This window comes from Aythya ferina, assembly GCF_964211825.1.
Source record: "Aythya ferina genome assembly, chromosome: 5".
NCBI classification, from domain to species: Eukaryota; Metazoa; Chordata; class Aves; order Anseriformes; family Anatidae; genus Aythya; species Aythya ferina.
Window position 1 is genome coordinate 62,593,750 of NC_140301.1, and position 19,974 is coordinate 62,613,723.

The 19,974-nt window shown below is 52.2% G+C and overlaps 1 protein-coding gene across 3 annotated transcripts in view; it reads right to left on the minus strand.

Annotated features, from left to right (window-relative positions):
• Positions 1 to 17,775, minus strand: part of ATL1 (atlastin GTPase 1) — a 27,026-nt gene extending 9,251 nt beyond the window's left edge. For all 3 annotated transcript variants that reach the window (XM_084521492.1, XM_084521494.1, XM_084521493.1), the window contains exons 1-7: positions 17,642 to 17,775; positions 7,213 to 7,460; positions 6,719 to 6,853; positions 6,199 to 6,303; positions 5,695 to 5,745; positions 4,241 to 4,297; positions 259 to 351 (exon numbers count right to left, since the gene is read on the minus strand). In XM_084521492.1, coding sequence (XP_084377618.1) covers positions 259 to 351; positions 4,241 to 4,297; positions 5,695 to 5,745; positions 6,199 to 6,303; positions 6,719 to 6,853; positions 7,213 to 7,460; positions 17,642 to 17,675 — 723 coding nt within the window. In that variant the 5' untranslated portion in view covers positions 17,676 to 17,775. The remainder of the gene's footprint in view (positions 1 to 258; positions 352 to 4,240; positions 4,298 to 5,694; positions 5,746 to 6,198; positions 6,304 to 6,718; positions 6,854 to 7,212; positions 7,461 to 17,641) is intronic.
• Positions 17,776 to 19,974: the final 2,199 nt, after the last annotated feature.

Genomic DNA, 19,974 nt, shown 5'->3' on the forward strand with positions numbered 1-19,974 from the left:
CTAAAGCGTTATTCCTGGTCCCAGGAATCTCCCAAGCCCCATCGCTGAAGAAAGCAGTGCAGGACCCTACAGCCCAGCCAGGCCAAGGCCTCACCCTTGTGTCCGCACACTCTATGTCCACACAGACAAGGACAACGTACTGCCCCCAGGACACAAGCCACGTTTGCCTCTCGCTCTCCATCACCCAAAAGCACAAGGCCCTGGCCATGCAAGGCCACGTGGAAAACGTTGAGGAAATCCAGCTCCGAAAGAACGAACCTTGAGACGTTTCTCCAAAAACTTTGCGCCGCCATCGGATCCGTAGGAAAACTCGTAAGGGAAGCTCCAGTCGCGCACGAGGAATATAAGGGACTAGGAGACAGAAACACGTCCAGGTCAGTGCCACGCCACAGGAACCCAAGCACCGCACGTTATCAGGAGGGGTTTGAGAGGGAGATCGGAGCCTCCTGCCCCACCACCATCGCTCGTGGCAGCCCGGCCGGATGGCAATTTGGTTCCCGAGCTTGAAAAATAGCGTCAACCATTTCCACTGCAAAACAAGAACGAGGTTTTTGCTAACCGGGACAAAAGGCAACGAGCTCCCTAATTCCAGCCACATTTAGTTCCATCCTATGGGAATTTCACAGGCTCGTTTTTTTTCAGCCGTTTTCACTGGGCAGCTTTCCAGACAGACTTTTAATGAGAAGCATATGTAGGATAACGAGGCTGAATAAGAAATTGCTGGCTTTTGTAATCTTTATTGAGGCAGTCGAATTTCTATTCAATGAATAAATAAATACCAGCACGGTCAACGTCTAATCTTTTTCAGAAAATCATTTTCAGAAGAAATCACGCCTCCAGTGCCTCTTCCACGCAAGAAAGCTGCGTCCCACAGAAGGGATCCAGGGGCTGCAGAGGGAAGCCCTGAAAGTAGAAGCCCCAGAGGTGCCAGGGCTTCTCCTACGTGTATGAATAAACCAGTCAGTAAGTGGGATGCATTTCAGTGGAATTTCCCTAAAACTCATCTATGCTTAAAACAAAGATTTTGGGGAGGGAAAACATTTCACCTCCTTAATTTTCTTCCATAAAACATCAGAAAAAAAAAATAAGAAAGAAGAGAACAGTGAGCTGGCCATTCCTAAAGGCATTACAAGCCCCAGCAAATGTCCACAGCTAGCTCTCCCAGGACATGCTGTTCCTTCTGAGACTGCAAGAAGCTCAGGAAGCATGACCATGTTTAGGACTTTTCCACAAACACATTATGCACTCTGTGCTGTTTGGACTGGGAGCTATTTTCTTTTTTTTTCTAAAGCAAAATTGTTCCCAACAGGCTGCCCGTATCCCACCTAGTGTCCCCCCTCACCAAGGCACGGCGACCTGGCGGCAGCTGGTGTGGTGCACGAGGTTCTCCGCAGGCACAAGGCAGCGGGAGGAGGGAGCAGAAGGGAAATGTGCATTTTCCACAGCCAAGAGCTGCCTCCTTTCCAGCAGCATCCACTCGACTATCTCACTATCGGCACTTTCAGAGCACTCCCTGCTTGGCAGCGCTCTCCTATATGAGATTTTTTTTTCCAAAACCCTCCTTTCCAGGCTCTTATATTTTAAGGACAAAAGAGATGCATTGAGCTTGACTTCCAGGCCTAGAGCCTCGCCCAAGCACCTCCAGCTGCACTGCCTTCTGCAGAGAGCTGTCTTGGTTTGAAGACCCCGAGTGAGGGCTGCAAACTGTGAAGGGCTCAGCCTCTGGTGCTCTCCTGGACAGACCAAGGTCTGTGCTCGGTGTCTCGCTGTTCCCCCGATGTCTGACCACTCCGTAGCAGTCACTCAGAAGATCCTTTTTCAAGATGCCCTCTGCAGGGACAGGCCAACCCCATGATGCTCACCTGGCCACGTCGCCAGCGATCCTTCCCCCAGCGTCTATCTCAGCTGCAAGGGTTACTACCAGCCCTTTGATATTTTTCCACAGATCGTTAACGGAGATTGCAATGAATCAGAGAGACCCTGGGGGGAGCCCCAAGGAAGCACTTCTGAAGGATGATGATTTCCCCATTAAAATTAGCTCAGCGTTCTCAGTCATCTATCAGTTAATGGGTTTTTAATCCATTTACACGGATTAAACCAGACAATGCTGACTTGGTCTGTTGTTCGCTTTCTTTTTGAGCAGCATTGTATGGAGATAAGGAGTACAGAAGGCAGGATGCCGTGGTGATAGTTACCTTTATCAACCAAACTTGTGGTCTTTTTAAAAATTGATACTGGGATTGCTTGACAAGACTCGCTATCTGCAGAACTGCGTGACTTGACAGCAATTACAGTCTTTGGTGAAATCACAGGCTATTACCCAGCCCTAATGACTTAAGCATATTTAAAAGTGCCTCATTACAGCCCTCTTCTTACTGATGGAGAAGGAAGTATTTCGCTTTCACTGTGATATTTGGCTACAATATTCTGGTACTTTCTAAATAAGGAACAGAAATATTTATTTCATGTCTGTCTTTTTCTGCACCGTGTTACAATTTTCTCCTAGCTCTTACTACAAGTCACATACTTTTACTGGTAGCTTTAACAAGGTTTATCAGTCATCGGCCCATGCTAGCATCCAATATCTACTCAAAGCTCCCCAAAATCTCAATTTGTCCATTTGTTGCATTTTTTAACCTTTTCATTTTATTCCCACTTCCTGACCACAGCCACCTTATAAACGCCTTACGCCTTCCAGGCTGATGGTGTGGCCAGCAATTCTATTTTTATGTTGGAAAGCAAAAGTAAAATAGCTGTAACCCACTCCCAATTATTACTTGCATTTTTATAGCATGTTTTTACTCTCTGCTGTATTTCATTTTGGGAAGCTCACAAAATCCCCAGCCTGCTACCAGCTCACCTACTGCGGATGGAAGCTAGAAGTCAGAGCAAGCCACTGGGACTGCCAGAGGGCACCTGGATAAGGAAACAACCTGTACAGGATGCCCCACAGAAGGGGGCCTCCTGCTTGGCATTGCAATTATGCAGAGTGCAGGGGATAAGCAGCCCCGCTGCCAGAGCTCTGTAGCCCCACAATTACACCGGGATGTGTGGGGGTCTCCCAGCAGCACCCTCCATCCCTGCTGGCCCTGCTTCCTGGCTTACACCCACTGCCCACGATCCCCAAATCTTCCAAACCTGTTCAATCACCTTCCCAGCCTCCCAGGGGCACAGGACTCGGTACAGCCCTTATCAAAGCCGTACAAAGCCATGACTTGGTCTGTTACAGGTCTGCAGGCATAGCGAGCTGCTGAACCACCCTTCTCAACAGCAGCTGCTACAGCCGCCCCACAGACTCCTAACCCCCTTCTTCCACTTCTTTTCATCCACGTTCATGGCAGGGGATGCCACAACCCATCACCTCCCACCATCCTGAGCTGCTTGTAGCCCTGACATCCAGAGCAAGCCCTTTGCCCGACACTCTCCCTCTTCTGAATGCCAGCTTTTCACAGGTTGGGAAGCAGATGATGCTTATTTGAAGCTAAAATCCCACTTAAACCGAGCCTTCCCACAGCTCTGCTGCCACCCACCAGCGCTCTGAGCTAATCCCTGTCCTCCTCTCTGCCAAGAGCTGGGATTCCGGGGGCAGGTGGCTTCAAGCCTCTGACAGCAAAGGCTGGGCAGAGAGCGTTAGGAACCTGGCCGTGCATTCATTATGCAGCTCTGCCACAAAACCTGACTGCTTTCCGAGCCCAGCAGGACGAGGCAGAGCTGTGGGGACGGCTGCCTGCACAGTCTCTGCTCTCTCCCTCCTTCAGCTGGGGGCATTGCAGCACTGCATGCACAGCTCCCCAAGGCCCAGCATGGCTTGTATCTGGGAGCAGGGCCCTGCCAGGACGCAGCTGATGCCACACAGCGCTCATTGCGTTTCACCCCATGCCTTTTGTCCCCCCGAACAAAGCCTCCCACAGATAACAGCCTCCAGCTGCATCCAGACCTGCTGAGCGAGGAGGCTGCTGCAGGGCTCGGCAGAGCTGCCAACAACAAAGGTTGGGAGTGGAAAGAAAGAGGGATACTGGATGTATTCAGAAACCTCCTGGGGGCAAGGAAACACAAAGCCCTTCCTTCGCTTCAGCAGAGCCAGACTCCAGGCCTCCATTTCTCCTCCCTGTCCTGCAAACTGCAGTGACACCTCGTGGCAAAGCCACCCAGCTCAGGGCCAAGCCACCTCCAGCAGCAGGATGCGTGGTGGCCAGGACCCTCTACTCACCTGGAAACGTGGCCAGGACCCTCTACTCACCTGGAAAGGTTTCAGGAACGTTTCCTCCATGGCCAGCCGTCCGTACTCGGTGAAAAGCTGGAGAGAGAGGCAAAGAACAGCAGGACTTTTAGCTCCCCAGCATACACACAGGCCATACAGCTGTGGCCACACAGGCACAAGCAGCAAGGCGCAGTTGTTGATTTGGGGTAAAAAAACACCATTTGCAGAGCTGGAACCGAGACTGGCTGGCTGTGTGGTTTTGGTTCCCATTTAGAGGCAGATGGAGCTGTTAGGGACAATCGCCATGCTAAGCCCTTATGTGAAAGATCTCGCCTAGAGTTTCTGGCTGCCAAATCTGTGAAAAAATGGCTCAAATCAGCTGCTTGCTGTTGCTTTCATACCAACCAGAAACTTCACGTGCCAGAGGGGACTGCTGGAGCCCGGCTCTCTTTAAACGCTCCAGGAAGAAGCGGAAATGAATTCAGAAATAAGTACTTTCCCTGCAAACCCCCACTGTGCAGACTGTAAGATCAGCCTACCAGCAAGATTTGAAGGCTCTCCAGTCTCTCTGGGCTGTAATTCCTAAGCGAAGGCACCAATAATGTATTTCACAGATGCCTAAAAATGGGTCAACATATTAAGCAATAATGGCCTAAAATTCAAACTGAAAGATCAGATTTGCACTGGATAAGTTCAACATCTAGAAGGTATTATTGTTAAGCAATATTTACTGGCTGAAACAGTACAGAACTCTTCTGATTTTTCCACAGCTTTTCTTTCCTTAAACTACTGGAGGAAAAAAAAAAAAAAAACCTAACCAGTCAAACAGTCACTCAAACAAAAGAGAAAAGTGTAAGTAGAGGTAATACCAGGAGATGGGCAGGACAAGAGTGCCACAGAAAAAAAAAAACAAAAAAAAGGAAAAAAAAGCAACCTTAGCTGCTTGTCTCCAACAAGCAGGGCTGTAATTATCCTTATGGGTCACCTGTATTGAGCCTGTACCAGATGTCAATATCCAAGTTTATAAACCAGTACCCAGTTTATTTGGGTTTCTCAGACAATAGGTCCTATCCTGTGGTGTGAACAGTGCAACTTCTACCTTCAGCTTCCCACTCACAGAAGTCAAAGGAGCACTTTTACTGCCACCACTCAAGGCACGCTGCAAATACGTCACACAAGTAACAGAGCCTCCATTTTAAATACAAGACCCCTGCTGCTCCCCTACAGGGCCCGACTCTGCTCCTGGCAAGTGTCCCACTGACTGTCCTGCCAAACAGCCCAGGCCCTAAGCATGTGTGCTACGAGAGCACAGGCAATACAGGTTTCAGTCCCGAGTGAATGTTCCTCCATGCTCATGAGCTGAAGCGAAAGCTGGGAGATTCACAGACCCCTTTGTAGCTCCAAACATGCCTTTCCAGCACAATGCAGCTTGCAAGTGTGGAGCATAATGCAGGCACCCCGGTGACACGGAGCAGCAGGACAAGGGGACTTACCTGCAGGTGCTGCAGATCATCCTCCTGCACGTTCTGGGACAAGTTATAAACCTGCATGAGAAAACAGAAACTTCAGAGCACTCAGAATGGCCTGTCCCTTAGGCCAGTGCATGTGTCGGTGTGGTTGAAGCTCATGACATGACCATGGGGATACAGCCAAAGGCCCAAGTGGCCTCTGAAGCTGTTCCAAGACAGGCCCCAAGCACAGCTGTACTGCTGGACAGACACAGACAGACAAACAGGCACAGCAAAACACTCCAGCATGAGGGCAGCAAGGGCTGTCGTGCCCCAGCCAGGTAGCCTGTTAGGTCCAAATGATGCTTCTCCTCCTCCATTTATGTGTTGAACTCTGTATCAGGACCCAGCTTCCATCCTGTTAATGCTGCTCTCTGGGAGCAAAGAGCAGAAGACAGGAGGGGAAAGCCCTAACAGACCACACAGTAACTGCTGGTTTTTAGCCACCACCTTTAAGGAACTGCTTCCTGGAGACAATCCCATTCTTACCTGTATCGAGCTGATCATTGTGCTAAGGGCAAACACGGTGGCCGAATCCCGCAGGGTGGACTGGCTGTCAAAGGTCCCCTGCGTGTCCATCAGCAGCACTGCAACCTGCCAGGCAGAAAGCTCCAGGTCAGCTTGGAAAACACTCAGCGAAAACACTCTCAAATTCCAACAGGGTGGGTGGGTGAATGCCAGCTGTGTTATCGGGTAGGGAATCTCACTGCTCATGCCTCAGACTCACAGTTGGTGGAGGACAAAGGAAAAGAAAGAAACTCTGAGGAGTCCAGAGTTGGAGAGACACCCAGACAGCATATCAGGGACACAGGGGGGCACCAAGATATCATACTGCTCAGTGCATTAAATTATGCTAACTTAGGGATATGGTATCAAGACATTCTCTAAACTTGCACAAGCATTTGAGACACTCATGGCAAGGCAAGGGAGTCTTACAAAAGCTGGACCAGCGAGATGAGCTGACCAGCAACAGAGAACTAAAAAAAACATGCAGCAGAAAAGCAAATACCTTTTTACCATCAGGCTTGTCCACCAGGAAAACCTCACTCCATATCTGAATGCCAGTCGTCTCCCGCTCAGACCCTCCCCTCCAGGAAAAACCAGTCAGAGGCTCGTTGTAATCTCCAACCCAGTCCACTGCTTCCTGCAGGTGGGAACAAAAGAAGCGCTGAAGTTCTCATCCCACTTTGTTTTTACACCTTTCTTCTGCACTGCCTCACCCAGCACTGGCAAGAGGCAGCCCTCCCAAGAGTGGTTTCCCACAGGGCAGTAAATGTGAGCATCTCTGCTGCAAAGCCAAGAAAGGCAGAGTCCCACTGGAGACCCACTAATGTATGGGGTTGTGGAAGTATCTGCTCTATTTTATTTTGTGAGGCCTCATGTTAAAGAGAGGCTTGAGCATCTCTAGAGCACCGAGCCAGTGTCCTGTCCAGCTCATCCCAGAGCAGCACACAGGAGCAGAACCGTACCTGCAGGAAGAGCCCCCTGCAGCTGCAGCCATACCTTGTTGTACATGTACCGCAGCATGAAGTCCATCAGGAACGACTTTCCTTTCCTAAAAGCTCCGGCAACAGACACAGCCACAACCTCTTTATCTCTGACAGCCTCTGAGAGGAGGATGCGGTTCAGTGCAGCTTCGTCCAGTTCAAAGGAGTGGTCATCTTTGACGATGAGGACTTGCACCGGTCCTGCCTTCCTCACAGATTCCTCCTCCTCCGAGCTCCACTCGTAAGTCTTCTCTGCAAAACTACCTGCACAAACAGCGAAACAAGAGCAGTTTGGTTCTTTCTGCAAAGCACAGAATCACAGAGAGCAGGGCTGGACAGGGCCCTAACAGGGCAGTTAGCTCAAATATCACCCCAAAACAGCATAACTCGGAGCAGATGTCTGTCCAACATTCCCCAGACATCCTGGTGGAGCCACCCAGCTGCTTTGGGGCAATCTGTCAGCATGCCCAGCCCTCCCAGCAGCCAGGGAGTTTGCTGGGATCCTCCTGGACAAATGCTCCCGTCAGCTTTTGTCCTACAAGAGCTGACATGAACAGATTATTCTCTTCTTACCTGCAACATCTTACATACACAAAGACTGTCCTAGCCTCTCCATGTCCTTAGCCTTCTCTGTGCTAGACAGGAGAATTCCAAGCTACTGATGATCATCGCTTGCTGACTACACTGTTGTCCTGGTTTTGGCTTAGATAAAGTTAATTTTCTTCCCAGTGTCTGGTGTGGTGCTGTGTTTGGGGTTTAGGGTGAGAATAACACTGATGGTTTAGCTGTTGCAGAGCAGCGCTTACACTAGGTCGGTGACTTGTGGCTTCTCATGCTGTCCTGCCAGCAAGGAGCTGGGGTGCACAGAGAGCTGGGAGAGGACAGAACCAGGACAGGGATGTCCCATGACTGTGGTATCATGTGGAACCATAAAACCTGGGGACTTGGCTTAGGGGGCTGCCACTGCTCAGGGTCTGGTGGGGCACCAGTTGGTGGGTGGTGGGCTGTGGTGTTGTGAATCACTTGATTTGTGTGTTCTGTTATTACTATTATTATTATAATCTCTTCTTTTTCTGTCTTATTAAACTGTCTTTATCTTAACCCATGCGTTTTGCCTTTTTTTCCCCAATTCTCTCCCCCATAACAAGGGGGCGGTCTGCGTGGTGCCAAGCCAGGTTACACCACCGCTGCCTGAGCATCTCTCAGTGCTGTCCTCCACACACTGCCCACCAGGCCCTTGCAAGAGGCTCCTCAGCCATGGACGCAGCACTCGAGCTGAGGCACGCAAGCACCTCACGGATCCACCAAGGACTGCCTGGATGCATCCTATGCGGCTGCTGTTTCTGTAGCAACAGCGCAGCGCAGGGGCCTGCTCCATCTGCAGGCCGCACTGCCGCTCTCAGCACAACCTGCTGCTCCTGTAACCTGCTCAGCCGACCGCTTCCCTGTCTTTGGACAGCACATGTGGGTGTCCAGCACCAAGTCACTGCCACCTGCACACAGTCACTGCCACCCCGTTTGGTTCCCTATGATGAGGGGGCTGCTGATGGCAGCTCCCCGGTGTGGGCCTTATTCACCGACAGCCGCCCGGCGGTTCAGCAGGCGCGGGCCAGCTCCTGTAATTTTCCTTTCATTGTCTCCTGACTTCCCAGCACAGGAAAGGAAAGCCCAAGGTGATTAATCACGCTGCTCAGCTCACCTACGGCCACGTAAAAATCTCCTCGCCAGCGGGGAAGGGAGCGCGCGGTGGAAAGTTTCCCCTCGTTTCTACAAAAAGTCCCCAGGTCGCTGGCTCAGGCTGCAAGTTTCCAAGCACGGGAGCCTGAAGTCTCTGTTTCAGACCCTGACCTCAGGGGCCCAGTTTTCAGCCAGTCCCAGCTGTTTCAAAGCACAGGGCTGATGCGTGCACATGCTAAAAGACGAACTATAAATACCACAAGGAATGGGGTTTGCCCATTCCGGGCCTCTTTATAAAGAAGCCTCCAGCAGCAACTTCTTCTTTTAAATAACAACGGCGCTTTTGTACGTGGTTCTGATTTCCTATGATCCTGAAATATCAGGATCATTAAGCCTTGTTGCTAGGGGATATCTGGTGGTTCTCAGACATATACTGCGAGCTTTCTTTGCTCACAGTTGAAAGACAAAGATCTTTTCTTCCCAATGCCTGGACTTTCCTTAGCAAAACAAAAGTCCCGAATGCTCTGAAAAGCTAGATTCTCCACCAGCCTCCAGCAGCACCAAACTCCCTTCGAACACCAGCCCCTGGCCCATGCCACTGCTGGGTGGCCACAGGAAAAAGACCTTCCTATTCCCAATGCCCAGACATCACCAAGCCACCCGAAAAATGAAGCCCCTGAGCACACTCGGTCCTCTTGCTGCACACACCACACACCATTAAGATCTCCCCAGCACGTAAGCACGGACAGGTGCCAAAGGGCCACAGGTTTGCGTGCTCATTTTAAGGGCTGCCATGCTGCAAGTGCCATATAAAGCCTCCGATCGGAAATACCTCTCTCCTGTGGTGTTTCCCAACACCCCGCTGCGCTAACCGAGTCCAGTTTCTTTTTCATTTTTACAGCTGCATAAAAAGGACAGCGGAGAGATCTCTGTAGGATGTGACTCATGGTGGAGGCAGGAAAAAATCCGTAAATGGAATTAAATCTAAATATTTCTGACTGTAGCCATCAGCGGAGGCAAAGCCATCGGCGTGCAGGTGGCAGAGCTGTACCACCACCCCAAACCCACCTCGAGGCCACACAGTCGGCACCCAGATGTGCACAAAAGCTGCTGCCCAGGGCCTCATGCAGAGGCAAGGTGGTGAGGACATCCCCAGCTCGGACCTTGCTGTACATCTGAGCATGTTGAGAGCCTGGGGAGAGCCTCGCTCATCCCTCCTGTCCTGCTAGGAGAAGGGATGCTTGGTACCAAACTTCCCCCTGCTGCTGCTGGATGAGGTCTCCCGGGTGGTCCTCTCCCTCCAGTTCAACTGCCAGAAAGAGCAGAGAACACAAAACCTCTGTTCCAGGGGTTAATGGAAATCTCCACTGAAGAGTTTTTACCGCTTCCCACCAGTCTCACATGAGAATGAGACCACTCGGGGATATCAGGAGCAGACCAGTCGTGCATTTCTGCGGTGCTGCAGCAGCTCCTCGCAGGCAGAATGGGGTGGAAAAGGGATCTAGAAAGTGGTCATCCCCACTGTTGGTCATCACCAACAGTAACCAGCTCAAAGACGTTGTGTTGTCCATTCAAAACACCAGAACCTGTGAGGAACGCCTTGTTTTTCTTCACCAGGTATTGACAGCTTTTGGGAGAGTGTCTCTGGACAGAGGCAGCTGCCCAAAGCGGCCGTGGTCTGCTGGAGGACATCCCTGCCTCTGTCACCTGAGCTGGCTGTTTGCACAACATGGGGGCAAAACACAGAGTATTATGAACACGATATGCTGATTTTCCAGTTCATTAGAGACATCGGGAGAAAAGGCACTATATTAAACAGGTCTCTGAGCTGATTTCAGCCCTATTAGCTCTGTTTCTTTCATGGAGGCCGTCTGCAAACAAAACTCTATCTTTCATATTTATTTCCATGTGATGAAACTTCCACGTCCTGGTTATTAGATTATCTGCTGTACTGGACAGCCAGAGATTTTTTTTACAAGCTGGCGGCACATTACTGAAAATCAATTATTTTAATTGTTCTTTCCGGCATAAATTAGTTATCTGCTTTGAAGGAAGTCGTACCTGGCAATGGCAAAACATCATCTGGCCAAAAAGGAAAGGAAGGAGGCCTAAGCTTTCCTAAACACGCTCTTTTTTTTTTTTTTTACTCGTTTTCCAACTTGACTCCTCCTTTCTGTCGGCTCTCTCTCGGCGCCTTGCAATTACGTCAATTCTCAAGCTGCTCATTCAGAAATTGCCAGGATACAGTTCCTTTTTCCCATTTCATAACAGCTCGTTTCCATGACTCGAAAGCGGGGTGGAATCCGCGTCTCTTTTCCATATGGTGATTTAAAGTGGAAAGGTGGAGGAGACTGGAATTTGCATTCGTGCTTATTGTGTTGTCAGACAGCAGCAAGAAAATGGCCCTGCTGCTGCAGGCAGCCCCGTAACACAGCGCTGCTCACTTTGTGAGGAAAAAATAAAGCACTTTTCAATTGCTGTAGGAATTCTTTTTGGTTAAAATTAAATAAAGTTTAATAAACTACACCAGCATATTTCACATTTTGCCCATGTAAGGTCGGACAGCTGATTTAATGTATTTAAGCTCCCATAGAAGAACAGATTAGATAAATTACACGTCACTGATCACGCAGCATACTTTGGTGAGTACTTAAGCCTGTTCTTCCTTAGTTATGGACGAACAGGTCACGGAAATGCTGACTCCTTTCCAGAGGCCTGCTAATAAAGTCATCTTTTTTGCTAAACGAGTTTGCGCAATAAATACATTTCATTCCAGGGACTAACCCATGACCCAGGGCATCATCTGTGCAAACACAGGCTGCCTAACAGACCTCGAGAAAGCCAGCTTGCCAGCCCTGCTCTTGTGCTCTTGGGGCGCCCGGGAACCTTACCTACGTATGCACACCCTGTGAGATGCCAGGGCTGCAGCCTGGGTCCTGATTCCCCTGCTGAAATACACAGACATAAAGTGGAGCTGCTATTCTGAGGGTCTTTGAACCCAATTTCTTCACTGCATGAAAAAAAACTAAACTACCAAGGAGACAAAATAGAGGCTTAATGTTTTAACTTGTTGTTCTTCCTCTGGAATGAAACTTCCCTGTACTGGCTGGGTTAGGTCGCTTATCAGCAGCCCTCTCGGGATTAATTCAATCAGCAGCGATAGCTGTGCGGATCCCTTCTGAAGCCGTTCCCACCCCAGCTGTTTGCCTTACAAACATATCACAGTGCCACCAACATCACCACGAGCCCAGCACTGAGCAGACCGCGGCCAGGCAGGATCCCTTTGCACAGAGGGCTCCAGCTGCCAGGAGGCTTATCTGCCCTGTGCAAACAGCTCCGGCAGAGAAAGACATCTCTCTCCAAGCTACGGTATCCCTTGCACTTATCCCATTCAGCACTGCCATGCCACAGGTTCTGCTCGCTCCGCTGATGCTGAACTAACTCCACGGCCTGCCAAGCAGCCAAAGATCATGGGCAAAGCTCGGAGGAACATGGAAAAGGCAGCGCCGCTTTGAGCACGTGTCAGAGACCCTCTCCTTCCCTCCAAGAGAGGCTTGTGCAGCACTCTCTATCTTACCATGCTAATAAGGAAAAATGAGAAGTAAACTGACACAAAGCACATACTGGATGTTGTAGAGCAATAACCTGTATCGATCCTGCACAGCAGCAGGGTAGGGGAAGAATAACACTCCCTACGGAGTGCAGAAGGACACAGCTGCATCCTGAGGTGCTGAGACTGCCTGGGCAGCTATGAGTGAGCAAATTCCCCAGGCACGGGGCTGCCATAAGGTGTCTAGACAGCGCTGCCCCTGGGAGATGGTGTCTTGGAGAGGACAAAGCGGGGCCGCCCGGCTGGGCAGAGCCCTCCCTTCCATCCATCAGTGCTCAGGTTTGCTGCTCCGAGCTCCATGTACAGACACGGTCACTGCTCTGTCCTGAACTCAGGTGTAAGGCAGGCTCTTGGTGAGCACCACCAACCAGGCGATGCAAAAAAATGTCTCCTTCCCTGGTCAATAGCCCACAGCGGGTAAAAAGCTCTCCCCTCTGAATCACAGCAGTGTTACTGCCCCTGCTTGGGGCCATCAGCACTCTGCCATGCCCCCAGCGAGCTTCTCTGCGCCCAGGGTGCTCGCAGGAGGCAAGATGCCGAGTGCACCTCCTTGCCACCAGCCCTGAGTCATCCAGCTGGCAGCACTGCAGCCTCGACTACAGCACGAGCAGCTCGGCTCCTTTTTGCTCTGGCAGCCGGAACGAGGAGCTGAGTGAGCGTGCTGATAACGCCAGTGGTTTAGGAACTCCCTGCATGGAAGGCTGCTGGGAGAAGCAAGGGTTTGGGTGATTACTGGCCACCAAACGGTCTGTTACAACAGGGGCAGCTCAAATGCCAACATACGAAGTGAAACCAACGCCTATGACCTCTCTCATTAAATTTCAGTGCCTTAGCCAGCCCTGAAACAGCAGCAATACCTATCCGGGCGGAATTCCCAAGGCTGAGCCTGTAATTAGCATGCTTCAGAGACGGGCACACCAACTACCTTGGGAAGAAAGCAGATCAAACAGATTCCCTTCTAGAGGTCGTTCAGGAAGTTTGAGGTCACATCAGACAGCCCCGTGGTTATGCTCATGCCAGTCTACGTGCCAGGACTGGCTGATTCAAAGCCCAGGTGGGCAACCCTCAGAGGGAACCTTATCCCATCTCTGTTTGTCAAAACACTATCATAAGAGAAACTACAGAAAGGCCATCATTTATTTCTCAGACAGAAATTCCAGGACTGTTCGCTCACCCACATTTAAGTCTAGCCAGACACACATGTGACACGATGACTGAAACACACCTTGCACGAATACGTCCCCAAAAGTCTTGCTTTGCACCCATTATGCATTTCTTGCATGGTCCTTAATCCACTTTGTCAGCAAGCAGCCTCCCTCCACCACCAGTATTTCATTTACTCATTTCTGACTTTAAATCAGTTTTACCCTTTTGTTGTTGCCTGAAAACAAAGTTTGGTCAATGTGCCACAAGATCCCAGGATACAGCATGAAAGGCCACTACGCTCTGAAGGAATGTAAAAGTATATAGAGGGCTTTAAACACATTTTACTGGCTTGGCAGAGGTCAGTGAGCCTCCACCCCATTTGGGAAATTTGTGTTCAGTTCCTTCATCGCCCTAACACTTAACTGTCCTTCACCTGATCACAAACATGAGCATTTCTCCAGGACCCAAGGAGCTGGGGTGGCTCCAGAGCGAGGTGGCTTTGGAGGTGACCCACTGGACACCCCGCACCTCGTAGGCAGGACAGAGCAGAGGAGTTAATACAAGGCCTGGTGCCTAGGAACATCACCTAGGCCCTAAGCAATGTTTGTGTGTGCTCCTCACCTGTATGTTTAGCAGAGAAAATACAGCAAGACACAGCCCCACGGGCTGCCTGCCCTGACGTTGACCAAGCTTCTTGCAGCATGGGCACGGCATGGAGCATGACCACGGCAAACCAGGCCCAAAGGATCCTGCTTCTTCCCCAAAAGGGGAAAAACAGGCTGCCCTTGCTCCTCCTAATCTTTGAATGAATCAGACCCCGCTCTTCTGATTTATTATACAATACTACCGCCTCAAAAGGGCATGAGGACCAACCACCACGTGCTGGATCTCCAGCCTGCAATGTCCTCGTCTCTTCTCACGAGTCCCAGCACTTCATTTTCCCTTCTCATTTACAAGCTAGCAATTTCGTTGTGAATCTTCTCATGTCTATTTTTTTTTTAATGCAAAGGCTCACCTGCCTGAAAAACCTCAGCTTCCGTTTCTCAGGAGATTCCCAGCGTTCAGAGTGACAAAGAAACGCCTGGAAGGGGAATCTGAGGTTCCGCCAGAAAAGGTCAGGAACAAAACGACAACCAGAAGGGCTGTTAGCACTGCTCCTTCACACCAACCAACACCAAAATCGCCCTTCTCTTTCCAGCTGAACCCATGAAGAAAGTGTGCATGAAGAAAGTGTGACATCAAAGATCTGTCTGGCCTGTTTTGGAAGAGTCCCTTCCCCCAAAATAGTTGCTCGGCACTTCCCGACCATCGGGCTCCTTTAAGAGCTCTCAGTAACCTCTAGTCCGGCTTGAAAACCCTGACCAACGAGTATTACCTCTGTACTCCCTTTTACGGTTTTGAAACTGAATTCTTGACGAGTGGGTCATTCTGATTACAGCATGGGCCGTGATGGGAAATGAGAGATTTCAAGCAGTTTGTCCTCGTCTGAGCTGCGTAAAGGAGTGACGGGGAGCAGAGATCTCTAACGGCCTTGCCACAACAAGGGGAGCAGGCTGCCGAGCACCTGCAACTGCAAAGCACCAAGAATTTCAGAAAAATAAAAAAAAAAACATCAGGGGAAGCTACTATGAGCCTTCATCAAGCTGGCTGGACTTGACTGCACCCGTCAGGATTCAGACTTATTCAGGTAAAAGCAGGATCCCTTCCTCTGATGCACAGTTCTAGGTGTTTTTGTTTCATATCCAGCTCCCTCGGCCGCTCATCCCACAACCAGAAGCAGTTGTGAGGTCTCGGCACCGCTTAGCACGCTCAGTAACGGAGCCCTAAATGCTGCACAGCCTTACACTGACCTCCTGCCCAGGGCTAAACCCTACACTTGATGCATTACATGCCCCTGTGTGAGCTCGCGGGGACGTACACGTGTGGCAGCAACCTAGCTTTGATAGCTGACTGGAGGCAATTTCTCCTGGGCGCTATGCAATCGCTCACCCTAATTCACTTGGTGATCTTTAAAAAAGCAAATTGTTTTTATGAGACAAAGGCGAAGGATTGCACTAAGCAGTCGTCTCCTTTCAGGCCTGGCTAACTGGAAAGGAACTGGGACGGAGTTTGATCCGTTTCAAAATAGCGTAGTATTTTTAATGACCCATAAGCACATTTTCAGAGCACACCGAGGACGTAGCTGGAGGGCCCGGATGGTGAAAGGCTCAGACTCCTCCTTCAGCAGGCAGGCTGAGAAATGGAGCCCTGAATTCCCCCTTGGGCTGATGTCAGCACCCAGCGGGCACAAACACATCCTTCAGGGCACCGAGGTGCTGCCCTACAAATGCACGCTTGGTTAAAGGGGGCTTTTGCTGGATTACAAAGCAAAAGGGGGCTTTTGCTGTCTAATTTATTACCTGTAATAACATCAACCAGCCTGGCGAAGTGCTGGGAATCGTTCTAGGAATACCTAAACCTCTGCGGGTACGATTTGGCTCCGTAGATGGAAGGCAAACCCGCTTAGATTCGCAGTTGGTTCCAGGTTCTTGCGAAGCTTACCAAGAAGCTAAGCAAGAGTTTAGTGAATCAGCACCAGATCGCCTTAGCAGCACGCTCACACCGAGGTACGTGCCTAATTGTTCCGCTAGGCCAAGGCTGTACCTTCCTGGATGAGGTTTTTCTCCCTCGAAACCCACTTTGCCATCGCTTGCATTTTCTCCTCACGCTACCAAGATGAGAGGGGGAAGCTCGAGCGCGTGTACGTGCGCCCAGTGCTCAACGAGAACGGGACTGACAGTTCTGCAAGACAAGGCTGAGAGCATCAAAATATTCACGAGAAGTTTCCTCTGCTGTTTATCCAAGGCCTAGCAGCCTCCTCGGAGTGTCACGGCTCCAGACGGCCCTTATCAAATGGACGCTGCTGATGTTCTCCTGCAAAGAGGCCACCGCACGCTCCGACTGCTTGACTCGCAGGCTCCGTTATCTGAACGCCTCTGCCAACACGTCCCTGAGCTGCTAATCATTACCGTGGGAAATGCTCCAGTCATCTGTCCAAATTAGAATGTAATTTGTGTATCTAAACATCACGGCTCGGCTCACCTGCTCCGCCTGAGGAGACAGGGCACCCCGAGCGCTGAGGGCTGGGTTTGCACGGCGCACAACTCGGGGGATGACAAATCACACCCCAGCGGCCCTAAATGACGGCAAATTGCCGTATTAAAGCTGGTTTTCCCACAAAGCCGACGATGCATCAGCAGAAGCCGGTACAGCGATGCACCAGCGAAGGGCGAACAAAGAAGGCTGCGGGCAGGGGGAGAGGGGCTCGGAGCCCCCCGGGTGCCCTGCACAGCCCACCTGTGGGCCCAGTTTTGGCTCTGCGTGGCTGGCGGGTGCTGTTTTTCCCCCAGAGCTGCCCGTAGGATGTCGGGTTGGAGGAGAAGGGAGGCCTTGAGGGAAGCAAGCCTTCCTCCTCCCTCTGCGGGTGGGAAGGGGCGCTCTGAAAACGGCCCCGATCCTCCTGCAGCGCCTCAAGCAGGAGGCAAAACCCCGTGTGGGACCGGAGGGCTGGGCGTGCGGGACCCCCGCTCGCGTCCCCATCGTGCCAGCGAGGCTGGGGCTGAAGGGGGGCAGCGGGGGCGTGCAGGAGGAGCAGCAGCAGCAGTAGCAGCAGTGACAGCAGCAGTAGCAGCAGCAGCAGCAGCAGCAGCAGTAACAGCAGTAACAGCAGCAGCAGCAGCAGCAGCAGCAGCACTAATAGCAGCCCCCCCCCGCGCAGGCCGAGGGCGGTGGCGGCCAGGGACAGGCCTCGGCAGCCTCTCAGCCTCCCTCCCTGCCTCCTTCCCTGCCTCTTTCCCCGTCCCCGATCCCCTCCCCGACCCCTGGGACCGGCCTCCCCCTTCCCTTCCCTCCCGCAGCCCCCCGGGCGCGCCCCGTCCCATCCCACCCCGCAGCCCCGGGCATTGTTCGGCCGCCCCCTCCCCTTTTCTCCCTTCCCCTCCGTTGCCGTGCCGTGCCGTGCCGTGCCGCCTACCCCAGCCGCTCCTTTCCCTACGGTTCCGGGCCATGGTGGGGGCTGCCCGGGGCTACCCGGGAGGCGGTGTCGGTGGCTACGGGAGGCTCCGTGCGCGCTCCGAGCCGCGCTGCGTCTGGCGAGGCTGCCGCGGGGGCGGGGGGCGGGCGGGGGCACCGGCAGCATCCCCGCCCGCTTCTACGGCACGGCACGGCTCGGCACAGCACGGCACGGCTCGGCACGGCAAGGGACGGAGCCCCACGGGGTGCCCGCAGCCGGAGCCGGCTCGTCCCCGGGCGCTGCGCACCCTCCGCCGGGTACCCACGGCTCGCGGTCCCCCCCCGCTGTCATCCCCCCGTGGGGTGGGTGGGGGTGGAGGTAGGGGGTGAGCAGCAGAAGGGTAGCCCAAAGGGGTACCCCAAAGGGATGGGGGTCACGCCTGCACGCCCCTCGCCCCCGGATTGTGTCCTGCTTGGGGTGCCCTGAAGGTCTGGGGGTGTACACGCACCATGGACACCCCCCGTGCCCATGCACACTTGGGCTCCCCGTGCACACAGCGGGCAGAAATCCTGCCCTGCTCACCCCTGGTGCACACCGGGGTGAAGAAATCACTGGTCGGATCCTGCCCTGGGGTGCTGCCCCCCATCCATGGCAGCAGCATCCCCAGGAGGTGCACTCTGCACCTCTGGGTGCAGCGCAAGAGGTGCCAGGGTTGGGCACCCCAGGATTGAGCTGCCCCACAGCTGGTAACACACCCCCAGTTCCCCCGTATCAGCAAGCCGTCATGTTTGGGATGGTAACACGAGGGTTTCCCTTGTGTCTGGGGTTGATTCACTGCTCTGTCACGCGAGACCGTGACTCAGCCCGAGCGCAAGGGAACGCCCAGGCGTGAAACTCGGGCAGGGGAGCAGCAGCACCAGCCCTGGCCGTGCCCCAACCAGCCCTCGCCTACAGCTTATGGCCTGTGTTGATTCTTGCCCATGCTTCTGCTCGCCAAGAAGCAGATTGAGCCACCCGTCACAGCTCCCTGCTGCCCTTTGGAAGGAGCACGGTGCAGCACTCGAGGCACAGCCACCTAAACTGGAAATGCTGGGGGAGCGCTGCTCCATGCTGCACGCTGGCCTGTGGTGGTCGGGGACAACCCAGATGGCTGCTCAGCCTCGTTGGGTGCGCAGGAACCATCAGGATTTGTTCTTTGTGAAAGCAGGGAAAACACACAAAAATGATGCAATGTTCCAGTAGGTGCCCAAGTCACGTTTCGTTGCGCTCCCGTTGGTATGCTGATACTTAATTCCTAAGTGCCCTCTCGAGCACCCAGCGACTGTCCCCCGTTGCCTTCCCCTCCGTGTTTATAGCGTTGGAGGGAAAGATGTAATTTCGCCTCGCTGAAGGGCTGGCTCATGTGGCCGGCAGCTGAATCCTCCTGCCCGCAGCCTGCGGGCTGCCCGGCCCCTCGCTGCCTTTGCAGGAGCTCCCTGACAACTTGTATAAATAACCCCTGTAAAACAGATATTATTGTAAACATAATAAAAATATAATAATAATGTAATAAAGAATTAAAACGGGGGTTGTTGTTAATATGCGTGTAGATATATTTATAATATACACATAATAAAGTCCCGTGTGTGTGTTGATCCTCCCTTTGAAGCAGACAAGGAGCGGGCAGCATTGCAAGGGGGATTTCTTACACTGGAGACAGCCCGAGTTCAAATAGGTTGAAAGAGGAGATTAAAAGAAAAGCAGCTGGGAAATGGAGAGGGGGAAAAAAAAAAAAAAAAAAAAAAAAAAAAGAGGATGGAAAAGGAGATCTGTTAATTTGAAAGTCTGATTAAACCAAGATGGGCTCAGGCCCTGTTTCCTCATTCCCTCTGAGAACTGCAGCTCAGGTCAAGCTTGTATTGCCCCATTTATGGGTGTTTCTTTTTTTTTTTTTTCCTTTCTCTTTCTGTTAAGGCATGTGGCATCAGAGGGAAGGAGGGACAGAGGTTTGGTCCTGTGCTGTGCCAGGGGAACGTTCCTGCCATATTTTTCCACCCGGGGCAGGGCGTTCTGGGCATGGCTTCGTTCCCGGGCTCACTCCACACGTGCTCATTGCCACCCGCCCTCCACCCCGTCGCTCCATCAGCTCTTCCTGCCTTCGTTTTTCCGAGCAGCCCTCCCTCAGAGGCATCTCGACGTGCTTGCTGCCCGAGCTGCCAGATCACAAAGAGCTGACTGCGGGGCAGGCACGCTGAACGGGCACGCAGTGGAAGCACTCTGGAGGAAAAGCAACGCCAAATGGGGGAAAGACAAAAGGAGAAAACTGCACAGAGAGATACCGCGGCCGTGGGGCTGGAGTGCTTGGGGGCACAGAG